General features: G+C 37.7%; 1 protein-coding gene across 1 annotated transcript in view; it reads left to right on the top strand.

Moving 5' to 3' along the window:
* The window catches only part of SPTLC1 (serine palmitoyltransferase, long chain base subunit 1), a 66,825-nt gene extending 49,183 nt beyond the window's left edge, over positions 1-17,642 (top strand). Inside the window, exons 6-15 of the mRNA XM_009895075.1 lie at positions 1,439-1,571; positions 3,292-3,421; positions 5,243-5,332; positions 6,004-6,111; positions 7,535-7,630; positions 7,966-8,062; positions 9,381-9,435; positions 16,020-16,137; positions 16,997-17,070; positions 17,549-17,642. Coding sequence (XP_009893377.1) covers positions 1,439-1,571; positions 3,292-3,421; positions 5,243-5,332; positions 6,004-6,111; positions 7,535-7,630; positions 7,966-8,062; positions 9,381-9,435; positions 16,020-16,137; positions 16,997-17,070; positions 17,549-17,642 — 995 coding nt within the window. The remainder of the gene's footprint in view (positions 1-1,438; positions 1,572-3,291; positions 3,422-5,242; positions 5,333-6,003; positions 6,112-7,534; positions 7,631-7,965; positions 8,063-9,380; positions 9,436-16,019; positions 16,138-16,996; positions 17,071-17,548) is intronic.
* The last annotated feature ends 2,830 nt before the right edge of the window (positions 17,643-20,472 follow it).

The raw sequence follows: 20,472 nt of genomic DNA, 5'->3' as shown, positions 1-20,472 counted from the left end.
TGTTCAAGGCCAGGCTGGATGTGGCCTTGGGCAACCTGGTCTAGTGGGAGGTGTCCCTGCCCATGGCAGGGGGTTTGGAACTTGATGATCTTCAAGGTCCTTTCCAACCTAGACCATTCTATGATTCTATGAAAAGAAAACTTTCAAATTTTAAGTGATTAAACTTTTTGTTTCAATTTAAAACCAGTGGAAAACCACATAAAAGGATTAGTTTTCATTCCATTTTTTGATGGAATGGTAAACATTAGGACAGTATTATTGGAGATTTATAGTTTGCAGTCTACGGATAAAATTGCTCTTGACTGTGGTTGGGAGTCTGTTGTTTCAAAATACACCTGCTTTTCTTGTATAAGTATATGAGTCAGGTGGATGTGCTCTTTTGGAAAAAGATAATGCTAGATATTTCTTTAGTATGGTGAAGTTAAGGCTTTTACAAGCTGCTTCTTCCTACACCCTTGCTGTTGGTACCTGGCTAGAAATAGCAACATTGACGTAACCATGCCTTATAGGCTGTTGAAGAATCTGTATTTTTAACTGATGTTGCCTCATTTGATTTTAGTTTCAATGAACTCTCAATAATTGAGAAAAGGTAACATTTGGCTCAATGGTGATCTTTCAAGTCACGCACTAAGGACCTCTATTTGCCCTTTAATCTTGTTTATTTCCAGTTGATAAAAGGCATAATTCGCTGACTAACATTTGCTAGCAGAAGCAGGTAGTGGCAAGAGAGTTACACAATTAAAATAACAGTTTGTCTGATACAGGTTATTTTGCTTAGGCAGAATACTTAACACTGTAGTCACCTTTCTGCAGCAATCCACTCACCATGAGGTATTATCCTTCTTAATCTTTTGATTTAGTGGTGTTTTGTTTCTAACATGGGTCACTTTGTCCAAATTGGTTTCAGAAATGCTTGTGTGAGTAATTGTGTTGATTTATCTTAAGGTGAGTAATGTCTGGCATGGAGGTGGTGACCTTTTCAATTGGCTGAAGTGTGTTCAGATTGGAGCCTAACGAGTAGTTTTCTGTTATAACGATGACTGTGATATATGTAGTGGAAGCATCAACTTGGAAGAACTGACAATCTGCCAGCAGGACCTCATTAATTGCTATAAATTACATAGCTATTTGTTGTCTGACTTAGTAACTGTGCTTCCTTGTCACAGTCCAGGAACACTACATCATTTGTGGTCTAATCACAAATAGATTTTAATTACCATTGCATAAGAACATGAGAGAACTGCATTACCACATAAATATTTTCAGATTTATCAAAGCTCCTGATTAATATTGGGTTACTTGTCAGTTTAAGTAAGGAACACTCTTCGTGCAAATAAACTTTCTGTTTGTTTCAATTAGAAGATTTCTGAAAGCAATGATGGTCTTTCTGATATGAAAACAAACTATCTAAGATCTTTTCAATTTTACTCTTAAATAGATGTGCACTTAGAATTAGAAGAACGACTAGCAAAATTCATGAGGACAGAAGAAGCTATTATATACTCATACGGTTTTGCAACAATTGCCAGTGCTATTCCTGCATATTCGAAAAGAGGGGACATTGTGTTTGTGTAAGTATTGTTTTCTGCTTGGGAAATTCCAGATTGAAGAGTTTTCCTTTCAGTTTTTCTTTTTCATTATTGTTAACCATATTAAGTTAACCATTTAGAAAATAATGCTGGTTTTGATCAAGTATTTTGTTGTACGAAAGTCAGCTATCTTTTCTTTGCCAAATACTCCAAATCAAATCAGGTACTGTTTTTATCATGGAAGAGCAGACTTGGGCACTCAGCTGAAAAAAAGCCCAACCAAACTGTATGCAAGAACTAGCAGAAGTTTAATACCTAGTTTTCTTCTTAAGAAGCTGTACAGTAGTGTTTGCTTTTTTCCTGTTTACTGCTGGCTTTTCACCTTTCTTGCAGGACAGTTGTTCCCCTTGTGCATATTTGCCACAGATTTGTTGGATAAATATTGGTACATATCAAAACAACACAGGAACAGCTATGCAGGGTCAAACTAAGTGTTCAGCAAGCCCAGATTCTGGTCTCTGAGAGTAGCTGGTTATCATTTGCCTAGGGTAGAGTAAAAAAACAGGAGAAACAATGTGAGAATACTCAAAACTTTCTAGGCCAAAGAAGACAGTTTGGATTTAGTAGTAGTTGATGGATATTTCTTAAGCCTTCCTATTCTTTTAGTACCTTTGTAAATCTCTAATATCCACTATGCTTCTATGCCATGTAATTTCACAGTTTAGTTTGAACGTTTCATGAAAAAATATGAAGAAATGCCTGTTTTGAATGTTACCCCTTCTAATTTCAATTGATGCATTCGATTTTTAGTCAGTGAACTGATGCATCTTCTCCATGGGGGGCGTGAGTGAGTGGCTATGTGGGGCTTAGCTGTCTGCTGGGGTTAAGTCACAGCACGCTGATACTTTTGTATTTATCTGCCAAAGTCTTTCTTCAGTGCTCTCTTTTCCAAGTGTAAGGCTTGCAGCCTATTTGTCTTCTTTTACAGAAGTTCTTTCACAACTTTAATCACATTTTCTGGATCAGCTTTTCTTGAGATGAACAATCAGGATTGTGCACTCTATTCAATATGCCAGTGTATCCTGGATTCAGCTATCTTGTAGTGTTTCAGCTTTTCACTGACAAAAGATCTCACCATCTTTAAAAGCAACTTGGTTGAAATTACTGCATTTAGCACGTGCAGAAGGTTTGATTTAGTTACCACTCTTAAAAGATTACTTGACTTAAGCAGCTGTGAAATTGCATACACCATTATGCTCAGAGATTTGCTTTTCCAACACTTAAAAATGGTGGATAGTTCTTTGAACACTGAGATAGTAATTCCCAAAGGATATTATAAAAGCAGGTTCTGAATACTTGGAGGACCACTGTAATTGTTACAGGCACATCTTTGCACCTTTTTTCTAAGACCCAGAGCAAATGGAGTGAGAGGTTTCTGGGATGATTACCATGGTGTTGTACCCGGTCCATGAAATGCTCTGCTCAAATAAACTGCTGTCAAGTACAAACAAAAGGACCAGTGTATACTTCAAGAAATAAACCTGTTAACTTGCTTTTAGTGGCTATAGTGCGTAGGAAAGTTGTGAAGCTTTGGAAATGAATTTTTAAACTGTAAATAAAATATGTGCTGCTTTAATAAAACTGATTTTAACTACACCTAAGTACAGATATCTGCTGAAAGGCAGGACAGGCCTAATAGACAGCTTTCTTTGAATAATTGTGAAACCGAATGCAAACTGAGAAGGGCTTGCTGTATTTACAGAGATGAAGCTGCCTGCTTTGCTATTCAGAAAGGATTACAAGCATCTCGTAGTAACATCAAGTTATTTAAGCATAATGATATGGCTGACCTTGAACGACTGTTGAAAGAACAAGAGACTGAAGATCAAAAGGTACGATTTCTTTGAAGAAATATTTGTACTCTCTTGTGCCATCTCCGCCACTTTTTTTACTGGGTTGTTTAACTGAATCAATGCAATGCTTATAGGCAGTTACTTGGTTTTGAAAAATCTCTGTTGAGTATTTAATGTTGCTTATGTAATTAAGAGTGCTTTTTTAAAAAAACCTATTTATTTATTTGCATTTGTCTGCATAACCACTGGAAGCAAGCTCACAGGCATTGGTAGTGGGGTATTATCTTTATGGGCAGATGGCTGAGTGTGAGATGATTTTATTTTTTAAAAATACTATTGCAGAGCTTTTTTTTGGTCTTTTAGAAATTTGTATAACTGCGTTTACCTAATAAATCATGCAAGTTAGTTATCAGTTGGAGTGCCACACCATAAAGTCAACACAAAAGCAGCTAGTCCTAACCCTTTAATTTATAGAATCAGCATGATTTTTTTTTCCCTTAGCCGCTTCCCCTGTCTAGCACTCAATTCTTAACGTGTTCTTTCTCTTGAAAAATTTGGGTCAGTTTGGTTCGCTTCTCATTCTGACAAAAAGGAGCTACTAAAATCAGGACCAGCAAGTACAGATAACTTGGTTAAATGAATTTTAAAAGAATTAGCTGAAGAACTAACACCATTATGTGCCTCATTCACTGAATGCTGGAAAGTTACAGACAATTAGAAGAAAGCTGATTTTGTGTTAACGTTTAGAAAAAGTAAAGTAGATGAACTGCATAATTATAAGCCAACCAGCCTAACATCAGTCTAAATCAGTAGTGGATTTGATTAATAGCAAATTTATAGACAATGTACTAGTTAACTTATCTTAACAGAAAATACATTTTGTCAGATAATCTTCCATGAGTTTTTAGATGTGGTTTACAGACTAGTGGTGCAATTTGTGTAACACATTTGGTTTGTTAGAGCAGAGTACTTTTAGCTACGTGGTTAAAGTTTCTTAACATAATTAGCTGAATGTGAACATAAAGTTGGTGTCCAAGACCTTAATACAGACCATGTGCGTATAAATAAGACATACTGACTAGGAAGGGATAGACCTTACTACTAGAGTTGGTCCAGCTTGTGGAGTAGGCTGTGCCTAGTTTTGGTGCCTAGCACTCAGAAAAGTCAATTAGACGTTCTCTGAGTCTTTTCACAAGGCTGAAAAAGGTAAGAAGCATGACAATATCCTTGATCAGAGGGTATCAGTAAGGTTTAAAGTAAATACCAGGCGAATGGTATTTTAAAACAACAAAACTTAAATCATACCATTGAATTTTAAACAGAAACCAGTGCAGGATATTCTTACGGCCTATATTGTCCAGGTGTCAGACAGAGATTGTAATTGGAACATTATGAATTCTTTTGGATTGTGTTTTATGAAGACACTACTTGAGAGGTTTGTGCTGCATTGAGAATGCTGGTGCACAAACCACTTGTTGAAATGCCTTCTAAATGCTTAGACTAATGATGAATATAGTAGAGACCAAGATCTGTAGTATTTGTTCTGTAGCTGCATTGCTTGCCTTTTATTTATAAAGTTCAAATGGATTCGTTAAGATTTGTTGCAAAAAAAAGGCATCTTAAATCTTGTATAAGCGTTAAAAGTTCTAAAATTATTACAAAATAAATGTAGTCCAATAAGGCATTTCAACTTTTGTTACACATGATAAATACTGAGTTTAAACTAAACTAAAAGCTTACTTGCAAAAGAGACGTTATCTTCCTTCCCTTCCCATTACTGTCCTTCCCTGTAAAAAAATCTTCAGAGCTTCACTTGTTAGTAACAATTGATATCAACTGAAACCATATCTTTCTCTGAAGAATCCTCGCAAGGCCCGTGTAACTCGAAGGTTTATTGTAGTGGAAGGATTGTATGTGAACACAGGAGACATTTGTCCTCTTCCAGAATTGGTAAGTGGTTTCAGTTGGCCTTTTAAACTCTGCATATGAAAACGTGGCTAATGAAAAGCTCTGCAGGCTCTGCAAGAGTTTAGCTTCTTGCTTTCTCAAATGTTCATGAAACGGTGATCCCAAATCTTATATTGTTTTGAAACTTCTGATCAGGATTAGGATTCTGAAACTATATGTAATAAGACTTGCAAATGAATATCTGGTTATGGTCTTAGTTTTTAACCTGTAAAATATACTGTATTTTCAGCTATGCTGTATAATACTAAATAGTTAAACCAAATTATATCTTAAAAAAAAAAAAAAATTTTCAAAGCAACCTTCACACAGCTGTGACAAACAGTGACTTCAAGGAAAACATTTGCTGTTCAGCATAGATTGACTTTGTGTGCAGACCATATTCTAGTAGATAATGGAATAAATGCTGTGAAAAAAGCATCATCTTGAAAGTACTCGATAGCCTATTAAAAAAAAAAATTGTACATGAACATTTATGAAATTGACTCTAGTCTTATATTGTGGAAGAAATTTGGAGGCTTTTAAAATGTCTTAGTGAGAGAACACAACTCTGACATTTTTTGCAGTATTCAGTATACTGTCTTTACCTTATCTCCCCCAGCCATTTTGTTTCCAAATTCTGATGGGCTTGACTTGTATTTTATTGCATGCTTTAGATAAAATTGAAGTATAAATACAAAGTTAGAATATTTTTGGAGGAGAGTCTTTCCTTTGGAGTCCTTGGACAACATGGAAGAGGAATTACTGAACACTTTGGAATAAATGTAAGTGACTTTTTGTGAGTGTTCTTGCGAACAAGAGACTTGCACAGAAGCAAATTGAATAGTTGTTTTCTTATATTTGTGGCATTAACAATGTTTAGTACTGTATGATAGAAATTTAAACATACTATTCTTTATCAGTCTTAAAATGTTCAGGACTTGGCACTTTTCTTTCACATGGTTACTTGAAACAATTTTACTTATCTTTAGTGAGTAATATAACAAGAGAATTTTTACAATGCATAATTTTATTCTTTTTTTGGACACTTGGTGAGATGATGATTGCAGTATTTTCCAGCCACATACACTTAGAAGTGACCTGCTTACACAGAAATGTTTGGGGGCTAGGGGTAAGTCAGAAAAATCTCGGTGTATAGCCAGCCTACTTCATTCTATTGCCTTGTACTCCAGTGGAGAAATGTAGGATGAAGCTTTTGATGGTCTTTTCAGTGATGTTGTCTTACTACTTTACCAGCAGATTAAGCCAAACTATTTTTCCAAGAGTCTACCTTTTGTGGTGTTTATTCAGCTAAGAAGTACTTTGGAAATCCAAAACAGTATCCTTGCAGTTGTTTGCTACCACAGCCACCTGAGCTAGGGAAGGAAGAAATGCTCTTTTGGTTGCCAGTGTCTTAGTGTAGGGTATCTCTCACTACGTTCTGATGGTGTCTGAGTTTAGTTTGGAAGTGAAATATCAGATTCTGAGAATGCATTCTGTCTTCCCTTATCTCCTATTGTTTTCACTTTAGCTGTCTTAATAGCAAATGTGGAAAAGAGAAAATAAATGTTAAACAGCTTTAGAAAAGGAAACAAACAGTGCTCCTGTGATGCTTGCCAAGTACCATCTGATTAATTGGCTTTTATGTTAAATTCACTTGAAAACGTAATCTTTCGGTTTTGTCTGCTCAGAATGGGAATTTGTAGCAGTAGTGGTCAGTGTGCGTTACAGAACCTGGCAAAAAATATGTTTGCAACTGATAAATGAAATAAGAGAGTTGTGTCTCTAAGGTTCAAACTCTGATTTAACTAGGCTTATGCTCAATTTTAATCATACTCTAACTCCTGCTGGCTGCAGTGGGACTACTTGCATTCTTACAGGACACTGTCAGACTGAGTGCTTTGAGGAATTGTCACCAATATCTATATAATTTGTTTTTTCTGTTTTTTCTTCACATTGCAATGCCTGGAAAAGAGTGATCATCTGTAAATTATCTACAGATCCATAAATGTCAATTTCTAAAGTCCTTTTGTATTGCTTAAAATTGGTATTTCAATTGTAGCTTCATTTTAATATGTGTGAGTTTGGTGGATCTTCTCTAGTATTCATGATAATATGAAACAAGATACATCTTTAATAGATGTATCTTATAAATAGTCTTGATGTAATCAAAAGCATCTCTTAATAACTTGTTAATTTAACTGGCAGATTGATGATATAGATCTTATTAGTGCCAACATGGAAAATTCTCTGGCTTCTATTGGAGGATTTTGCTGTGGAAGATCTTTTATTATTGACCATCAGGTAAGCCAGGTCTCTTTTTTTTTTTTTTTTTTTTTTTATTGCGTGGCAGGATGAGTTACTTAAAGATTAAGAGTTAGTTACTAATATGAATTTGCAAGGAGTGTTATGATATAAATTATTATGCAACATTTGATTCCATACAGAAACTGTCTGGTTCTATGAAATACTGTAAATGAATTGGAGACCTACTTTTAAGTTATTCCGTGAACCTGTAAGTGTGGAGTAGAGGTTGTTTAAATGCATGTGAATTAACTTTTAAAACATTTTCTATACTGCTACAAACAGAAAAGTGATTTTTTTTTTTCCCCCTTTTTTCTTTTTTTCTCTTTTTTCAGCGATTGTCTGGTCAAGGCTACTGTTTTTCAGCATCCTTACCTCCTCTTTTAGCTGCTGCTGCTATTGAGGCTCTGAATATTATGGAAGATAATCCAGGTACGTAATTCCAGAAAATCTTATTCTTCAGTCTTTCTTCACCCAAAACTAGTAACTCATACTATTCCTTACTTTGATTCCTCACCCTTTTGCTATTATAAGTCCTTTCTCTTTCTCAGCTAATTAATTTTACATGCATGATTTTTTCTTCATATAGTTTCCCATCCTGCTTTTCTTCTTCAGTGTTTCCTCCCCTTTCCTCCTTCCAGCTGAAAATGAGTGAGTTAGTTGAGGCTAAGAGGGACAGACGTGGTTATCGTAAGCAAATTAGAAATTACTATTCTGTGTTATAGACTAGTAATATGCTGCTTCCTTGAAAACAAATTCCTTAAAGACAAACGGAGAAAGGGACGGTTAAAGGGAAACAAATCAGAATATATTTCCTCAGAACTGAACAGACCTATCCTTTCTACTTGCACTACATAATTTTGATTTTTCTTCGCCAAGTAAGCAACCAGGCAAGAATCTTGGGAATGATCATGGTGTAAAACCATACAATTTTGGCAAAACCACATACAGGACATTTGGCTAAAGTTGGCAGGTAGTAGTTTCTGCACTAGGAGTCAGAGAGTTCCCCTTGCTGCCAGAACCTAAGAAAGACTTTTTTTTTTGTGAGGGATGAAGGGGGTGAGAGGTATAGGAGAAGGACAAAATTGGCCAAATCTGTGTGTATTTTTTTTTTAACCTTCATTAGCGGCAACAGATTGGAGGACATCTGCTGAGAGTTGCAGTATGTAATTTGTCACAAATTAAATAAAAACTACTGGGTAGCCCATGCCTGGTCATCAGAAGTTAAACAAAAGCAAGAAAAAAATTAAGAGTAAGTTATGGGACTGTTAGCTGTAGTGAAGGGCCTTTACCAAGGACAGGAACCAAGGCTTGCAGGTCCAGGAGTCAAAGTTTCCTGTTTAAGAATCAGCAGTGAGTTGGTGAAAGGATCAAGGAGCAGAGTCTGCGTGGCTGTAGATTTTTTATAGATATAAGTAAGTTTGACCTGCCATTTCAGTCCCATTACCAAGTGTTTGTGTCATCCTTTCCATATGATCATGAACCAATGCAGCTGGAGTAATGAGATAAAGGGAAGTAATGCATTTGTCAGATCTTAAAAGCCTGTCATTTCCTGGCAGAAATGGGAGTCCGGAACATTACGAGGAGTATTGAAGAGACTTAGTACTTCAATAGATATGTATATCTTAGTTTTCCTTCCAAATGCTTTTTTTTTTTTGAAATCTTAGACTTATGGAAATGTTAAGTGGAAACAGGATATCTAAGCCTTTTCCTTTTTTGTCTTTTTTTTTTTTTTTGTGTGTGTGTGTAGACATTTTTCAGACTCTCCGGGCTAAATGTGAACGAATTCATAAAGCTTTACAGGGGTAAGTGTGTTTTGGGGTGGTTTTTTTGGCTGTTGTTCATTTGACCATACCTTTATAATGCCAACTTTAAAGACCTCTCCTTGCCCAAATCTATTTCTGCTTTTACAGATGCTTAGACTGGGATACGTACACTAAAATATGTATGCATTAAAGGAAGAAAGTCATCCTTTTCCAACTGTCTCTGTTATGCTACTAGAAAGAGCCCAAGTTTTTAAAATCCCTTTACAGGTATGGAAATGAGGTTATACCTCAATGCTAGTGAGGATGTTAGCAAGCCCTTACACATTTAAGTCTTTAGGAGAGTGTGATAGCTTTCAATGGTATGAAGTGTTGATAAGCATTTTGAGAACAACATCCAAGTAAAAGAGTTTGGGGTGTAGCTTAGCAGATGCTCTTTCAGACAGCCCAATGCACCTTGCAATCACCTTTAATACAATATTGTTCTTACATAGAAGGCTTGAATGTTAAGTAGTAATAGAAGTATTCATTATTCTGGAGGCACATAGAAAATTGCTGGAATTTATCTGAAAAATAAGGATTCTGTTTAAAATTTCCTAACGCTATCCTTTTTTAAAAGATGGTTATACTGCCTAATTGCATTTTTTCCTGACAGGTTTTGATACTAAAAAATACAGAAATTACTGTGACTATTCAACCACTGTTTAATGTACAGAATAGATATGTTAGCTAGTATTTTACAATTCATTTTCTTCAGCAGTGTTCTGTTACATATTACAGAAATTAATAACATTTAAACACACAAAATCTATAATGCACAATTGGTTATACTACCTGATTTTTTTGTAGTATTAGTCACTTAGTTATTCCCTATTTTGCTCACCCCGCTCTCCCTGATACAAGCCAGAATGCTGTTGGCTGCCTTGGCCACCCAGGTACACTGCTGGCTCATATTCAGCCAGCTGTCTACCAGTACCCCCAGGTCCTTTTCTGCGGGGCAGCTTTCCAGCCACTCTTCCCCGTGCCTGTAGCATCACATGGGGTTGTGGTAACCCAATTACAGGACTTAGCACTTGGCCTTGTTGAATCTCATACCATTGGCCTCAGCCCATCAATATAGCCTGTCCAAAGCCCTTGGTAGAGCCTTCCTACCCTCAAGGAGGTCAACGCTCCCACCTATCTTGGTGTCATCTGCAAACTTACTGAGGCTGCACTTGATACCATTGTCTAGATCATTGATAATGATATTAAAGAGAACCGGCCCCAGTACCGAGCCCTGGGGAACACCATTTGTGACTGCCAACCAACTGGATTTAACTCCATTCACTACCACTCTTCGGGCCCAGCCCTCCAGCCAGTTCTTTACTCAGCAAAGGGTACACCCATCCAAGCTATGAGCAACCAGTTTCTCCAGCAGAATGCCATGGGAAACAGTGTCAAAGGCTTTACTAAAGTCCAGGTAAACAATATCCACAGACTTTCCCTCATCCACTAAGCGGGTCACCTTGTCATAGAAGATCAGGTTAGTCAAGCAGGAACTGCCTTTCGTGAACCCATGCTGGCTGGGCCTGATCACCTGGTTGTCCTGCATGTGCCGTGTAATGGCACGCGGGATGATCTGCTCCATACCCTGTGGCCTATAGTGGGGAAGAAACTGTAGTGTTCTAAGTTAGAGGAATGACTGGTGTTTATTCCTGTTCTGGGTACAAGCCAAGTGCAGGTTTGGGGAAGAAATGGAAGAATTCTTCTGAGTCCTGCATAGAACTACTTTCTTATTGTGTATGGCAGTTTATAAAGCATATGAAAATACAGTAAGAGCTGGGATGATTAACAAAAATCAGGATATTGTTAATTTTCTTAACAATCTTAGATTAGGTAGATTTCTGTCTTGTATTTAAAAATATCTAGTCTCTTAGTAAACAATTGAAAAAGCTCTGTTGCAGGGAAACAGGATGGACAAGACAGAATTTTATGGGGTTTTTTTTTTAAAGCATGACAGCAGTAGGTAGTATCCCTTAAATAGTTCATTAGTTATTGCATATCCTACCCCTGGATGAGAATTTTCCAATAAAGCAAGTTTTCATTGGGGAAAAAACAGATTTATTTTTAAATGTTTTCCCTTCCAGAGAAACATGACATTTTTTTCAATGAGATCTCATTCTAGTTTTCTGTTAGCAAAACTGACAGAAATGTTTATGGAGTTAAGGCAGTGACTTCACAGTTCCCGACCTCCAAGGTCATGGTCCTGCCACTCAGTTCTGTGGCCCAGCTTTGTATGTGGGGTGCAAAGCGCTATGAGGAGAGAGCTCCCCGAGGCTACATCTGTACTGGTATGTTAACGTCAGGAAGCGTCCCTCAGCACTGGATCGTGATTGTCTACTCTGTCACATTGTTGAAGTGATTTGTGGCATAGTTTTGGCCCAGGCCAAGCAGTGCTCTTTGAAAGGACTCCTGGATACAGTTCAAGAGTTGGTGTGAGCCAGGACCTGTTCCCAGTAGTCAGTTTGGATGTGCCCACCCTGACATGGAGACTCAGAATTTAAAGGTATGGATGCAAGTCATTCCATACCCATTCACCATAGGGCCAGGAAACAGTCCAAGGCATATTTAATTTAGTAATATAGAACTAGCCTTAAAAGGAGCATTGGAGTTCAGGAGGCTAGTTTTGTTCTTTTTTTACTTCAAAATCAGATCTTTCAGACCTCTCCTTTTCTTGCGTGGAAGTTGTACGTTTTTGTTTGAAAAAAGTTTCCCAGCGTTTCTTAGGAAAGTGAATTCTGATTTCAGGAATGTTACAATGTGCAGGCATTGGATTCTCAAATACTTGCTGGATCTTAATTTGGCAGAGGCTCAGAAAAAACATAGTTAATACTTTACATTAAAGTATTGCCTTCAGAAGGCCTCATGTTAAACTCTTGGGTTTCTTCAAATAATTGGGTAACATGAATTATGCAGTTCAGTTTACTACAGCTGTGACTGACAGAAAAAGTTTTAAGATTAAAATTGTTTGAAACTTGTAAGCAGCCTCTATGAGCAAACTTATAGCAAATACAAAGCATGTTGTTCAGGCAAAGACTTAATTTGAATGGAAGTGATACAAAGCTTGCTTCCTGCTCATCTTTTCTCATTTACTCTTTGGAGGCGGGCCAGTTTGTCATTATCTATTTCAGTTAAAGAATTATGTCTATTTTATAACTAGAAGCTAATACTGTGTCTAGCAAATAGATTTACATTACAGTGAAATTTTGTCTCTCATCTCCCTACTTGTAAACGCTACTTCTTAGAAATCAGGTCACTCCTGAGGAACGTAACTAAAAATGGATATGTTATACAGCTCTACTGTGTATTGTTTTTCTGTCTTTTAGCTGGACTATGGATGGCTTTTTTGTGTCCTTTATGTTATCAAATGCTGTAGCCCTGATCCACAGATATGTGTGTGGTAGTGAGACAAATGCAGTGTGTGTGCTTGTGTATTAAAGAACTTGCCCATGTTTGGTTAGATTGAAAGTGTAGGTGAATGACACCAGAATGCTTGCAGCTTTGTGGCTGAAGAATATCAGTTTGATTTGTCTATCTGGAATGGACGGTGAATTGAAGTAGCATTGTAGAAATAATGCAAGATGCTTTCCATGCTAGAGTATAATTTTATTTTATCGAGTTTGTAATTGATTCAGTACATTTGTAGGCCCCGTTGTCTCTGCTATACGCTCCAGTTCTAGTGTTCATGGATTTAATGTCTCTTCTGCTCTGACTGGGTCTTGAACTTTTTGTAAAAATAGAAAACTTATTTGAAAACAAGAGTATAAACTTATAAAGGTTCTCATGGGTGACTTCAACCACCCTGGTATTTGCTGGAAAATAAACGCAGCCAGGCACGCACAGTCCAGGAGGTTTTCTGCAGAGCATTCATGATAACTTTTTGATAGAGGTGATGGAGGAACCAGTGACAAGAGGTGTGCCACTGGACCTTGTGCTGACAAACAAAGAAGGACTAGTTGGGGGTGTGAAGGTTGGGGGTAGTCTTGGCTGCAGTGACCATGAGATGGTGGAGTTCAGGATCCTGCATGGAAGAAGCAAGGCAAAAAGTAGAATTACAGTCCTGGACTTCAGGAGAGCTAACTTTGGCCTCTTCAAAGACCAACTTGGAGGAATCCCATGAGCTAAGGCTCTAGAAGGAAGAGGGCTCCAAGAGAGATGGTTAATATTCAAGCACCACTTCCTCCAAGCTCAAGATCAGTGCATCCCTAGGAGTAAAAAATCGGGCAAGGAGGCAGGAAACCTGCGTTGGATGATCAAGAAGCTTCTTGAAAAACTCAGAGGGAAGAAGGAAGTTTACAGAATGTGGAAAAAAGGGAGTGGCCACTTAGGAGGAATATAGGAACGTTGTTGGAGTATGCAGGGATGAAACGAGAGAGGCTAAGGCCCACTTGGAATTAAACTGGCAAGGGATGTCAAGGACAATAAGAAGGGCTTCTTCGAGCACACCAGTAATAAAAGAAAGACAAGGGAAAATGGGGGCTAGCTGCTGAATGAGGTAGGTGCCCTGGTGACAGAGCATACAGAGAAGGTGGAGTTACTGAATCCCTTCTTTGCTTCAGTCTTTACTGCTAAGGCCAGCCCTCAGGAATCCCAGACCCTGGAGGTAAGAGAGAGAGCCTGGAGAAAGGAATATTCTCACTTGGTCAAGGAGGATCGGGCTAGAGATCATTTAGGCAAACTCAACACCCACAAATCTGTGGGCCCTGATGGTATGCAGCCATGAGCGCTGAGGGAGCTGGGCAGATGTTATTGCAAAGCTGTGAGAAGAGGTGCCTGAGGACTGGAGGAAAGCTATTGTCCTGCCAGTCTTCAAAAAAGGCAAGAAGGAGGACCTGGGAAACTACAGACCAGTCAGCCTCACCTCCATTCCTGGAAAGGTGATGGGGCAGCTCATCCTGGATGTCATCTCTAAGCATGTAGAGGAAGAGGTTATCAGCGAGACCTGAACAGGCTAGAGAGTTAGGCAGAGAGGAGCCTAATGAAGTTCAACAAGGGCAAGTGTAGGATCCAGCACCTGGGGAAGAACAACCCTATGCACCAGTACAGGTTAGGGGTTGACCTGCTGGAAAGCAGCTCTGCAGAGGGGGACTTGGGAGTCCTGGCAGACAACAAGTTGACCATGAGCCAGCAATGTGCCCTTGTGGCCAAGGTCAGTGGTATCCTGGGGTGCATTAAAAAGAGCATGGCCAGCAGGTTGAGGGAGGTCATCCTCCCCCTCTACTCTGCTCTGGTGAAGCCACATCTGGAGTATTGTGTCCAGTTCTGGGCTCCCCAGGTGAGGAAGGACAGGGAACTACTGAGAGAGTCCAGCCAGAGGGCTACAAAGACGATCAAGGGAATGGAACACCTCTCATATGAAGAAAGGGTGATAGACCCGGGTCTGTTTAGCCTGGAGAAGAGAAGGTGGGGAGGAGATCTCATCAATGCTTATAAATATCTAAAGAGCAGGTGTCAAGAGAATGGGGCCAGTCTCTTTTCAGTGGCGCCCAGTGGCAGGACAAGCGGCAACAGGCACAAACTGGAACACAGGAAATTCCATCTGAACATGAGGAAAAACTTCCTTACTTTGAGAGTCCTGGAGCACTGGAACAAGCTGCCCAGAGAGATTGCGGAGTCTCCTTCCCTCTGGGGATATTCAAAACTCACCTGGATGCGTTTCTGTCCAACCTGGTCTAGGTGAACATGCTTTGTCAGTGGGGTTGGACTAGATGATTTCTGAAGGTGCATTCCAACCATTCTATGATTCTGTAATGTGTGTAAAGCAAGCTTATCAAAGTCAGGAAATCAAATTTACAGCTGATGGTAGACATGCATTTGTGGGTCCTGTTCATCTTGGAGACCAGAGAGAGATAACCAATATAACCAATAACCAGCTTGGTTATTGAATACAGTTTTTTGGAGGGAAATTACTCAGTCCTGAATATGATGATATGGTGTGTCAGGAAAGGGACAATCAAATGAGAATAATTCAATCAAATTCTATGAACCTGTCTAGCAGCTGTCCCTATGTATGGATGTGGGAGCAATTCTAGTAATAAAACTAGTTTAAAGGAGCTTCTGACTAAGTAGCAGTTGATATTTTGAAGATTTTGTACAGGAAATAATTTAAAATCAGAAGTCTTACCAAAAAAAATAAGCCTTGGTTTTTCTTGTCACGTAAGTAGGTAAAAAAATTTATTATTATTTATTTTCTTAATATAGACTCCAAAGGCTTGACCTGGCTAGTTGTGTTTTTATCAGCAACATACATGCCTAACACTAACATTTCTCCTACATCTTCATAAGGATCCTGTCAAAATTTCTGAATTGTTAATCCTTTTCGCTTATGGAGGAGTCACTATTGCTACACAAACTTGCTGAAATTACATTTAGTAAACTCCTTAGGAAAGACAATCACTTGATAAGTTTTGTTACCTTTACCTACTACAAGTTGAAATGCGTGTGTGTTTTGTCAGCATTAGTATTAGTAAAGTGCTTTAACTTTAAAGAACTTTAACATGTGTTTAAAGAACTTTAACATGTGTTTAAAGAACTTTAACATGTGTGTTCAAGTAGTATGTGCATTAAAGGCATTTTATTTGTTTTAGGATTTCTGGCTTGAAAGTAGTGGGAGAATCTTTTTCTCCAGCATTGCACCTACAGTTGGAAGAGAGCTGTGGATCTCGAGAAAATGATGTGAAGTTACTCAAAAGAGTTGTGGATTATGTAAGTGTCCCCATAGCAATTAAAATAAATCATTGCCTTAGAGTGTGAATAATGAATGAAGTGCATTTGGGTAGGGAGGCTTGTTGGGTAGCCTGTTGGAATGTCTTGCAGGAAAGACTACAGGACTATATATTAAAGACCATCTTTTAACTGTTTCTTGCTGCAGATGTAGCACTGGATAAAAATATGGATTAGACCTTTTACTTCAGAAAATAATTATTTCCTGTTACGTACTTTAAAACTCAAGTTAAATTTGCATATAAAACTGTAGCTTAGAAAACTTATGATGTTCATAAGAATAAAGGCTATTATTTGAACAGAGTTCTGGTGGTGTGTTTTAACCATTTGAGGTCTACCTTTCTGTAATTTTGCTTGTTTGAGTCCATGAACTTGCTTTTTTGTGCGAAGAGTCTCATCTTTTGTATGTAGTGTTATTTCCATCTTCAGTACATACTGGTTCTCTTTCTCCCACATAAAGGAGGTGAAGGTTGATGAGGAAGTTTTATATTTCAGGTGGCAGGTAAACAAAAGTGCACAGCAAAAAGAAACTCTGAAGTGGATTTCCTTGAAAATATGCTTAAATATTATTTAATAGTCTGCTTAATACAGCGTTCTTGTCTGATTACTTGGAGATGAAAGCTAAAGAAGCTACACCCTAACCTGTCTTATGTGTTTATGCTGTATTAAAATTAGAGATGGTTTTGCACAGCCTGCAAAACCTCCATTTTAGAAAGAACTTAGAGTTATCCTGACACCAAACTTAAAAGTTAGTTATATGTATTAGTGTATGTATTTGTTACAAAGGATATGCCACCAGAAGTTCCCAGATTAACAACTGCTGTATTTTTTTTATTTGTAGTGCATGAATAGTGGTATTGCATTAACTCAGGCCCGCTATCTGGAGAAAGAAGAAAAATGTCTTCCTCCACCGAGGTTAGTAGAAAGTCAATATGTTATTTCATTTTATTGGATAATATGACTATCTGTTTTCATACAACAAAGGGGATTTGTTCAGTAGACTGGATTGAATTGGTCTTGTAAAAAATGGGAAAGGCACCATTTTGAGGTGTATTTTCGGTGACCGTTACAGGGTGCTAGTACCCTGAAATAACTGTATGAAAACTACCAGTTTTCAGTGGTCGGCATGTGGCCTGTTACCAGCACATTTCCATGACCTGCACATCTGCAGGTAAAAAAGATAACAGTCAAATGTCTGTGCTGTGTATGGTGGGGAAAACAGTAGTCTGGCCATTTCTGTTTAGTCATATGTCTTGTTACTGATTGAATTTTAATTCATAATAATTTCCCTAGAGATAGTGATCTTAATGTGTTAAAATTAGGACAAGAAAAGTCTATAAGATGAAGACAAGGAGTAAAGCTTACTGTGTATCTTTTGGTTTTCTTTTTCTAGTATTCGAATAGTGATAACAGTGGAACAAACAGAACAAGAACTGGACAAAGCTGCATCACTTCTTAAGGAAGCTGCACAGTCTGTATTGAATTAGACTGCTGTTTTGGATTATTCTTTCCCCAAATTATCAGGATAGGTGTTTAACACTGTATAGTGACTTCACTTCAGATATTTAGGTTCTTCCACTGATGGCATTTAAACCTGACTGAATAACAAGATTGTTCCAGAATGATACAGATGCAGTGAGGGGAAGAATGCTGAATTTTGGAACTGGTGAATGACATAGTGTACTTGCAATTCAAACTCTACCATTTACTACTATTCCTTAAAATGGGATATCACTGCTGCATACAGAACTCTTTCATAAGTTGCATCTTAAAAAGTTTTAAATTTATTTCTTCAAACCCTTAAATGTTCAGTTTTCCCCCAAAACATCTAAAATGTGTCATTTTCTCTGCATATTCTCAGAATATAGGAACTTCATGGAAATATTTCAAGGAAATATTCCATGTTCTACCCAAATGAAAGTAGACTGTTCCTAATACTGCCAAAAGGGAGAAAATAACACATTAAGAGATAATTTTGTGCATGTTATGTAATTTATTCTTGAATTGTAGGAGGAACTTCAACTCTTTTTTGTTTATATCTTTCTCTAACTATTTTTGGAAGCCAGTTTTTAAGAATGCCTGGCCAGAGAATTCCATCATCTAATTAATACTAAATATTATTTGCTTCCTGCATTTCTTATGTAATTATATGCATGTTTGATTATTATGGGTGAGGGTTTTCATATTATTAACTTTAAAACATCTAAACTGAAACCTCTGAATTGTGAAACTGGTGTAATTCTATTATAGTATGTTCAGTCAGGGGGCCTTTGCACCAGTCTTGAAGAGGAATCATGAACAAAATGAGGAGTGACCCAAGGTTTTGAAAGCAGCTAAATACTAGCTTAGTCAAACTACTTTGAAGGACTCAATGGTGTGTGCTAAGTTCTATCTCTAAACAGCTATACCTTAGACGGCAAGACTCACAGATAGCTAATAAGAGTGTAGTTGGTGCAAATACTACTGAAATGCAGCTCAGTACATGTGCATAAAACCCCCACGTAATTGGCTAGTAATATTTGGATGTTATGCTGTCAGGTTTTTCAGTAAGTACAGATGGACGTTACACAGATGGACACACTACACCAATCGTAGGAAACTGCTAATGAAGGATGACAGCAAGCTGTACCTTTTTATAAAATAAGAACTGTAGCTATGTATTTCAGGATTTTGCTTTAAGGATCCCCGTTTAAAAATTTTGTATTCTGCCTGATCTGTATTCTGGGTTATTTTGTACTTATGTGCCTTTTTGGTTGCTGCTACAAAGACTACAGGACTGGTTTTGAGAAACATCATTGTTTAAATAAAAAGTTAATCATGTTTGATTCAGATTTTTATTTATCATATAATTAGATTTTGTGGCATGATCAGCCATATTTTGTTGAATATTCTGCATCAGCTGAGCGTAGTCTATGTTGCCTCCCTCAGTTCATAGCGACTGTCTCTGTGCTGGCTTTCAAAACTTCTCACCTGTGTACATGCAGATAAACCACCCAGAGCTGTGTTGGGGCACATTTGTGGTTGTTGCTTGACTATTTCAAATAGTCAAATCATCATCTGTGAAATGTAGAGAAACCTTCATCCCAATGTGAAAGAGTATTCCTATTTCACTGACATTTATGTTTTTCTCTGGTAACTGTGAGTAAAAGCCTTTGAGAAGCAAAGAATTTAAAAGAGCAATAATGTGGGGAAGGAAGCCAATTTCCATTTTACAGACTGGAACCGAGGTGCGGAATAATCAACCTTCTCAAGACCCTCAGAGATTGCAAGAAATGGAAATTAAAACTTACCACTGTACTTTGAGCTTGTAAGCATTTTTGTTTTGGTAATCGAAACCTGAATATTAAAGTAAACGCAAGCCTTTGATTTACAAGCTGGGAACAAATGAGATGCTTGGATTCCAGTGCACCGTAATAAATGATTTTGGAGTTCAAGGTAAACCTGTGAAGGTAAGCAAATCACCCGTTAGCATTGAAATACTAAGTTGCAGAATCTATATTCACGTTTTGCATTTTGTTTTAGGTTGTCTGCAAACGGGAGGAATTTTTTTGTTGCACTTTTGAGATCTAGCAACAATCTTTAGATACATGGGTTTGTTTTGTTGTTTTTAGTTTTGGGTTTTTTTTGCTTTAATATGAAATGATAACACCTAAATTGGCAGGAAACAGTGGAATTGCTGGCAATTTCAAAGCTGGGACAAAGTAGTTCTAATGAAACAAAAGTTCAAGTATGTTCCTGAGAGGTGCTATCATCTGATTCATTTGGAAAACATATATCCAATGATAAAACATTGGTGAAACTGCCTTTGTCCATTTTTGTTGTTTATAAGTGTATTGAAAAGCATTTAGATCACAGTAAAGTGAACGCCTTAAGGTTGATAGCAGTTGAAGTACTGTTGTGTGTTTTATTGACAGGTTATATATGTCATCTCTGTGAGGAATTAAGACAGTTATGAGATGTAGCTGGTAAAGATATCCCTGGTCAGTTTAAGCATGTCTGGCCCTTGTCATTTTGGCTTTTTTGATAAATGTCTCTGACGTGGCAAGCAGATGAAGGGAAGGATGGCTCTGGGGAAAAAAGTTGGTTGGGGTTAGGGAGACAGCAGGTGATTCTAGTTAAACTTTTGACATCAAAAAAAAATCAGAAGCCTGTTAAGGTGCTTAAGTTCTTAGTGCTCTAGGCTGATAAATACAGGAACAAGCCTGTTTTAGTTGCTTTGTGGCTATGCTTAGATGAAGCAGGGCTTTTTCATCCATTTCTTCAGATGTGGGAGCTAGGCTGGCGTCTTAGTAAATAAATGGAAAGCTATTCAGCAGG

The sequence above is a fragment of the Charadrius vociferus genome, unplaced genomic scaffold (assembly GCF_000708025.1).
Source record: "Charadrius vociferus isolate BGI_N301 unplaced genomic scaffold, ASM70802v2 scaffold271, whole genome shotgun sequence".
Taxonomy (NCBI): domain Eukaryota; kingdom Metazoa; phylum Chordata; class Aves; order Charadriiformes; family Charadriidae; genus Charadrius; species Charadrius vociferus.
Note: the sequence above shows the minus strand (reverse complement) of the source record. Positions and strands in the feature narration are given on the sequence as shown.